General features: G+C 62.1%; 1 protein-coding gene across 1 annotated transcript in view; it reads left to right on the forward strand.

Moving 5' to 3' along the window:
- The window catches only part of ASPSCR1 (alveolar soft part sarcoma chromosome region, candidate 1), a 46,810-nt gene that overhangs the window by 14,174 nt on the left and 24,659 nt on the right, over positions 1 to 7,977 (forward strand). The window contains exons 5-6 of the mRNA XM_011969382.1: positions 6,174 to 6,231; positions 7,706 to 7,779. Coding sequence (XP_011824772.1) covers positions 6,174 to 6,231; positions 7,706 to 7,779 — 132 coding nt within the window. The remainder of the gene's footprint in view (positions 1 to 6,173; positions 6,232 to 7,705; positions 7,780 to 7,977) is intronic.

Consider the following 7,977-nt stretch of genomic DNA (forward strand, 5'->3'; position numbering starts at 1 on the left):
TTGGTAGTGAAGCCCGGAGCCCTCAGCCTGGGGCCCTGGTCTGCGTGGCGGTGTGGGTCTGTCTCCGGGTGTGTCTGCACGTACATCTCATTTGGTGAACGCTCATGCCTGGGGTGCAGAGTGATTTGTGGCTGACTCTTATTGCTGGTGAATATGCTGTGGACGTCTTCCTGGAGGGTCCCGCACCTGTCACTCCTCACAGCCATGCTGTTCCATCATGTGGGTGTCATGTGGGTGTTGCGGGGTGTCTGGCTGTGTCTCAGGGCATCCCGGGCAGGGCTGGAGCAGAGCCTGCAGCTGGAGGCCTTTGCACCTGGTCACCCACCCCAGCTCCTCCCGTGGGCTAAATTCCAGAGGTGGAATTTAAGACAGGGTTTCCTTACATTTTATCTCTGGGACGGGCATGGCGGCTCTCACGTGTAATCCCAGCACTTTGGGGGGCTGAGGCAGGCAGATCACCTGAGGTCAGGAGTTTGAGACCAGCCTGGCCAACATGGTGAAACCCTGTCTCTACTAAAAGTACAAAAATTAGCCGGGTGTGGTGGCAGGTGCCTGTAATCCCAGCTACTCGGGAAGTTAAGGCAGGAGAATCACTTGAACCCAGGAGGTGGAGGTTGCAGTGAGCCGACATCACACCACTGCATTCCAGCCTGGGTGACAGACTGAGACTCCGTCTCAAAAATAAATAAATAATAAATAAATACATTTCTAAAAGCTCAGACCCAAGCTTCGTCCCAGAAGCTGGAGTTTGCTAACCATGGAGCAGGGTGTGGACGAGGTCTCGTGGTGGGTGGCGTTGGCGTCGCCAGCCCCACGGTGAGGGTGGAGTGCCTCGTGGGCTCTGTGCTGGAAGCTGGTCCCCAGCAGGTCTGCATGAGGGAGGAAGGCCCTCTCGTGCCTAGTGTTCCTGCACTGGCCCAGGAGGCCTGGGGAGGCCTTGGGAACTCCAGGTGTTCGCAGAGTGGGACAGGTGGGAAGCTGTTGTTTCTCCCCTTCGTGTGTTTCGGAGGAGGTCTGAGTCCAGGGACAGTGTAAGCGCTGTGCTTGGAAGGGGAGTTCCATGGCTGGGGACTGCAGGCCTGTAGCCTGCCCAGGAGTTGCCCTGGGACAGAGCCTGCTTTGTGTATTTGGGGACCCCTGGGTGATTTCCTTGGATGGAGACCGCCACATGTTTGAAAGGTCGCAGCTCCACTGCAAGGGCGTCACCATAGCACGCAGCCCTGGCCTGACCAGCGACTCGAGCAGCAGGGGCCTTGGGGATGCCAGTGAGCCACATGTGTCAGCCATGGAGGTGACTCACGTTTTCTTTTCTTTCACCCAGGCTGGAGTGCAGTGGTGCCATCTTGGCTCACTGCAGTCTCCGCCTCCCGGGTTCAAGCAATTCTCCTGCCTCAGCCACCCGAGTAGCTGGGATTACTGGTGCGCGCCATCATGCCGGGCTAGTCTTTGTATTTTTTTAGAGACGGAGTTTCACCATGTTGGCCAGGCTTGTCTGGAACTCCAGACCTCAGGTGATCTACCCCACCCCGGCCTCCCAAAGTGCTGGGATTACAGGCGTGAGCCACCGCACCTGGCCAGTGACTCACTTTTTCTTGTTACTGCGTTAAAGAAGAAATAAAAATAGGTGTCATTAGCTTTAGTAATATGTGTAATTAACTCAGTATACCCAAAATACGACTTCCTGGACACGTAGTCAGTAGAAAAGCAAGCCGTCTCATGCTTTTGTTGTGCAAAGTCCTTGAGACCTGCGTGTACTGTGCACTTGGAGCATCTCGGTCTGGGCCGGGTCCTCGTGGACTGGCCGCTCCTCCGCTCTGCCTCTCAGGCTCTGCCGCAGGGAGGCAGGAGACGGAGGCTGCACACTGCTGGCTTCAAGCTTTCCCATTTTCCCTGTAATCTGAAGGTTCTGCCCAGCAGAGGGGTGTGAATAGCCACACTGAGTTCTGGGGGACACTGTTTCCACCTGCCCGGTGGGCCTGTGTCTGAGTTTGGGATCTTTATGATGGGGAGTGTGCCTTCCGTGATAGGAGACGCATGAGATGGAAACGAGGATTTCATTGCCTACGGGCCCTCCTGGAGGCACCCGGAGAAGGAAAGGGAGCACCTTTCTGGCCAGCGTCTTTGCTGGGGTACAGGTTGTTAATGCTAAAGGATTTCCTATGAGGAGTTTCTCTCCGTGGGTTTAGAGCCAGCAGGCACGAGCCCCGGGAGGTCATACTGCGACTCGGGGGGTGCTGTGGCATGTCTGGGCAGTCCACGGGGGCAGGCGAGCGAGTCCCGTAGCTTGAACCCCAAGTCCTGTAGGGACCTGGTTGCCATGGAGCAGTGGTGAAAGGCAGGGGTGTGGACGGACCATGCTGAGCTGCTGAGCAGGAAGAGAAGCGGGGACTGTTGGGGGTGACCGAGGGTGAGCCGAGGGAGCTCACACAGCAGCTGAGCCGCTTTCCATCTGGAGACCGTGAGGGAGCAGCGTGGGCTTTCTGTAAATGTCAGGTTCATGAGCTCGGCCGTGGAGGGGATTTGCCCTCTCTCAGAGGTGCCCCCGGGCTGTGCTGGCATGGGCACCCCAGGTGGGAGTGGCTCCCCAGTGTGCCCGGCCCCCGGCTGGATCTCTTCCCAGGTGCCCAGCCCTCTGCTCCCAGCCTTGACTCAGTGCTTGGGGTCTGGCTGAGGGCATCTCAGCCCGTTCCTCCTCCTGTGGGTAAAGCTGTGGCTCCAGGAAAGCCGGGCGATTTCTGCAGCCCTCTGGGTGTGCTGGGCTGTAGGGAGGGGCTGCTGGTGAGAACAGGGCTCTGCCAGGTGGAGCACCGGCTGTGGCCACACTCAGCGTGGGTCTATGCATGCTGCCAGGCCAGCTCAGAGCTCTGGGGCCCATCCCTGTCCATCCCTGTCCGTCCCTGTTCATCCTTGTCCGTCCCTGTCCGGACCTGGCTGGGTTGGGACGGCCGGAGGCTGCCTTCCCCTGAGGCTCTCCCAGGCTCTGTCCAGCCCACTTCTCGGCTGGGCTGTCGTGTGGTGGGTGGTGCCCTCTGCGGGCCTCCCCGAGCCGAGTGGCTCCTGGCCTGCAGCCACAGCTCTGCGGGCTTCTGTTCCCGGCAGGGCGCGTGCTGCTGCCTAGGCTCTCGTCAGCACCTGTGTTTGCACCCAGCTTTGTCAGACCCAGACAGGACATGAACACGGAGGGCTCCAGACTCACTGCCTTGTCCCCAGCACACAGCCGCGCCTTGCCGGAGCGGGGCCCCACCGGGGCGGGGTTTGTGGTGCATAAAGAATATGCCGGCGAAGCCAGCAGCAGGGGTGTGTCTGCCCTCCTGGCCGTCCCGCTGGCTTCTGGCCCTGGCCAAGCAGGGAACTCTGCTGGCTGCAGAGCTGCAGAGTGCGTGAGAGTGTGCCAGTACCCCGCTGTGAGCAGGCACCCGCGGGCGCGCCCAGCAGCACCCTGTCTTGCGTTTCTGGCTTCGGAGCGTGGTGTCTGGTGGCTTGGCCTGGCCTAGGGTCCCCGGGAGGCCCAGGGTCTTGCCCCTGCAGGCATTGGGCCTTGCAGAGGTCTGCGTAGGGGGCAGGCCGGGGTGGGTTCGCCAGGCACAGGGGGCTCTGTCTCCTCGGGCGCTGGAATTTCCCCCGGGCCATGTCGTCCTGCGCGCTGGGCCGGCGCAGAAGGTCTGGAACCGATTGCCGGCCGCCCCTCCCCTCGGCTGGCCGCCACACAACGTGTTCACAAGCCGCTCCCTCAGATCCCGCACGAGGGAATCTGATCCCTCTGGAGGAGCCGCACATCAAAGCCCGGCTGGCGTTTGATGTCACGCTGCTGTGCTCTGTCCCTGTTTGTGATTTGAGGTCCCCAAGCTGGCGGTCGGTGCCGGGGAAGGACTGTGAGTTGGGACTCCGGCCACCACACGGTCCAGTGCTTCCCAGCCATAGATAAGTAGCCTCGTGGCCGTCTCCGGCCCCTGGCCATCCCTATCCTGCTAGGGAGCCGGGACCCTCGGCCCTCCCCGTTCCCCTTCCTGGCCCTGGGGGCTGTGCTTCCTTGAGGCCTCGCTCCGCCTCTGTCCAGGCTCTGCTCCGTGCATTTTGGGGCCTTGTGTTTTCCTGAGCCCTGGGTCTCGGGGCCTCTGGGCTGAGTCTCCAGCCATTTGGAGGGAAGGCAAATCCGAGGCCCTTTGTTGGCTTTTCTGTGGGATGGGAGCTCAGCGAGCGTGTCCCAGCCTGTGTGCAGAGGACATCCGCCATGTGCGTGGTGCGTACGCGCTCCACAGGCCAGAGGCCATCGGGGAAGGGGCTTCATTGTAGGCAGTGGGTCCAGGGAGAGCATGGGGCTAAGTTCACGGCCCTGCGGGGCCTCTGCAACCGGACCAGGCTGTCAGAGTTGGGGCTGGGGTGGGGAAGGGATGCCCCTCCCCTAGGAGTAAGGACATGAAAAGTAGAGGCCACGAAACAAAAGAAAACACGTCAAACCCACACACATGGCCAAGTCCCCAGGTGGCGGGGCTGGGCCTGTCCTGGGTGTGGCACCTCTGGCTTTTCTGCTTGGTCTGTTCCCATTTCACGGAGGCGAGTCCTGACCTTTTTTTTTTTTTTGAGACGGAGTCTTGTTCTGTGGCCCAGGCTGGAGTGCAGTGGCGCCATCTCGGGTCACTGCAAGCTCCGCCTCCTGGGTTCACACCATTCTCCTGCCTCAGCCTCCCGAATAGCTGGGACTACAGGTGCCCGCCACCACGCATGGCTAATTGTTTGTATTTTTAGTAGAGACGGGGTTTCACCATGTTAGCCAGGATGGTCTCGATCTCCTGACCTCGTGATCCGCCCTTCTCAGCCCCGCAAAGTGCTGGGATTACAGGCGGGAGCCACCATGCCCGGCTGAGTCCTGCCCTTCCGAGTAGGTCAGCAGATCCCAGGGTTGGGAGCATGGCGAGTGCACGGTGGGCCCACGATGGGCCCCTGCGGCCCTATAAGCACGCAGGTGGGTTCAGGTGGAGGCTGACAGCTCCTGTCCCAGGAGCCCGCTCTGTGCATGTACGTGCATGGGTGTCTCGACCTGGACACTGCAGACACCCTGTCCTCTGACCCTTCCATCCCAGGGTGTTGCTGTAAGCAGTTTCCAGCCCAGCTCTCACCTTATCTTTATGCCCTGTGTTCTGGTCACCACCTGACCTGAAGACAGGTGTCTTCCTGTCCCACCTGAGCCCCTGCAAGCCACACTGGCCATAGGGTCCGGCAGGGCACCTGCCTGACCTGAGGCCAACCCTGGCCTCCCCTTTGCCTAGGCTCTGGCCACCTGCCCCTCCTCTCGGATTCCCCTCCCTGGAGAGGGACTGATCAGGGGCGTCTCCAAGGAAGGCCTGAGACAGGCTTTTGTTTTTCTCAGTGGGGAGGAATTCACGGTGGGGAGTTGGAAACACAGGCGAGCCCCCGTTATGCAGCAGGTGCCGCCAGCAGTTCACGTGCTCTGGGGCTGTACGTGGCGGGATACGCCTATCTCCCAGGCTGCTGTGCACATCAGGCCTGTGTGGGAGCATGCTGCATATGCACGCCCACTTATGCACGGGTCCAGCTGTGTCTCCTGGGGGGCAAGGCTCAGAAAGACACTGGTGGCAGAGTCCGACATGGACTTACAAGTACGGCCTCCCCGGCCACGGGCAAGCGGGCGTGAGCGGAGTGCAGCACCCCTCCCCCCATGCTTTGGTGACATCAGGCGTCGGCACTGAGGGAGGACAGCAGGCAGTGGAGACAGGGGCACCTCCTCTTAGTGGGCGGCTTTAGATGAAAGCCCAGACCTTGGGACCCTCACGCTCAGGCTTCTGAGTGAAGGTGGCCATGAGCCGCATTCCGGAGCCAGCGCTGCTTGTCCCTCCCGTGTGGTCCCTGGGCCGTATCGGCGGCTTCATGTCCTGTCATCAGCCCCAAGACTGGAGGTGGGGGGAGCCCCCAGGCCACGCACCGCAGGCCATGCTCCTTGGGAGTGCCTCCAGCTGTCAGGTGTCTCCTCCCAGTACTTGTGGGGCCCAGTGGGGGCCTGGGCTGAGGGCTGTGGCCTGGGCCTGGGACGCTGTTCTGGGTAGGGGGTGGGTGAGGGCCCCACACCTTTGCTTTCTGAGTCTCCTGCCCCGGGCCTCCGTGGCACTGGCTGAGGTGCCCTGGGGTACCTGACGGTTTCTTTCCTCTCCTCCCAGGGAGTGCCTGCAGCGCCCCAGCGGGGCCACCCCAGTCTGCGTGTACACGAGGGACGAGGTAGGCGGCCCACTCTTGCCCACCCAGTCCTCACTCACTCTCAGCCCACTTCCCAGCTGGAAAATCCGCAGCCGTCTGGGGGCAGTGGCGAGAGGCTCGGGCTCTTGAAAGCACGACGTGTTTCATGGAAAAAGAGGGAGTGGCCGGCCCTCGGAGCCCGGGCTGCCCCGAAACCTCCCTCGGCGCCCTGTTTGTTTTTTCAGCTTCTCTCAAAGCCCAAGAGTTACAAAAGTGGTTTCATTTAATAAATATTTGCTTAGCTCGGTGTTTTGATCATTTTCAAAACCGAGTGTGGCGTGGCGCAAGCAAAGCCCGCCGTGGCGGGACCCTCCTAGCGCTCGTCCCTGGCCTCACAGGGGCCTTTTGTTTCCACCCTGGCTGAGTGCCCTTTGCTGCGGTGGGGGGCACTGTCCCGGGGGAGCCCTGGGGGGCCCTGGTGTGGACGGGACACTCCCCCCATTTATCCCTAGTTGGAAGCTCCCCGGCCAGGGCTGTGAGGGGGGCTCAGGTCTATGTCCTCCCTCGAGGGGACAGCCACGGGGCTCAGGACCCAGGCCCAGCACTGGCCTGAGACTGGGGTCCCTGGGGACCCTTACACCCTTTGGCTTTTGTGCTGGGCCCTTGACTCTGCCCTTGCTGGAGGCAGCTTCTCCACCCCTTCCTCACAGGTCAGAGCTAGCATGTGGGACGTGGCCAGCCAGGCCCAAGCCCTGCCCACCCCAAGCCGAGCCCCAGGAATGCCCTGAGAGCAGGAGAGTCGGAGGAGGGTGGGGCAGTGTCCCGAGGCAGCCGGGCCGCTGTGACCCATGGGGGAGGCGGCCGTGGGGTGGGTCTCGCCCTGGCCAGACACCAGAGCCCGTGAAGCCGTGTGTTGTGATTTTGGGGCCCACTCAGAGGCTTTTGAAGAGTGGATGCTGCTGGCCTGACCTCCACCCACCAGATGGGGGAGGGCTCCCGGCAGGGACTGGGCCTAGGGAGGGCTGGCAAGCATCATGGAGCCGCGGTGACCCTGGCCCAGAGGCCCGGCCGGCTCAGTCACAGATGTGCATGTCTTGCCCAGGCCTCCTCCCTGCCCCCGTGGGTGGCAGCACGTTCCTGCCTCTCCCGCTCCGGGCAGGGGGTCCTGGTTCCAGGGCTGCCTCCTTGCAGCCCAGCTCTGCCAGTCCAGGCCTCAGTGAGCTTGGGTCCCAGCTGCGGAGACCAGGCTAGGGGAGACTCGCTCAGGCATGGGCAGCAGATCCTGCCCCGGCTGCAGACCAGACTGAAGCTGGGCCTTGCGGAGGGTGTGGACCGGCAGGGGCCAGATGTGGGAGTGGGTAGACGGAGGCCGGAGAGGGCATGTGGCCTGTGGTCCTGGTGATGCCAGTGCCCAGAGGTGATGTGGTGCCTGGAGCCGGAGCCAGAGCCCGGAGGGTTTCCCTGGGCTCTGGGGTCCCAGTGCGAGGCCCACCTGTCCTGGCTGCTTCTCCCACAGGTGATGGGTGAAGCCGCCCTGCGGGGCACGACGCTGCAGTCGCTGGGCCTGACCGGGGGCAGCGCCACCATCAGGTAAGGGGGGTGCCGCTGGGGCCGAGGGGTCTATTTAGCTACAAAAAGTGGTCTCGGCCGGGCGCGGTGGCTCACGCCTATAATCCCAGCGCTTTGGGAGGCCGAGACGGGCGGATCATGAGGTCAGCAGGTCGAGACCATCCTGGCTAACACGGTGAAATCCCGTCTCTACTAAAAAAATACAAAAAACTAGCCGGG

This window comes from Mandrillus leucophaeus, unplaced genomic scaffold (genome assembly GCF_000951045.1).
Source record: "Mandrillus leucophaeus isolate KB7577 unplaced genomic scaffold, Mleu.le_1.0 Scaffold1, whole genome shotgun sequence".
Taxonomy (NCBI): domain Eukaryota; kingdom Metazoa; phylum Chordata; class Mammalia; order Primates; family Cercopithecidae; genus Mandrillus; species Mandrillus leucophaeus.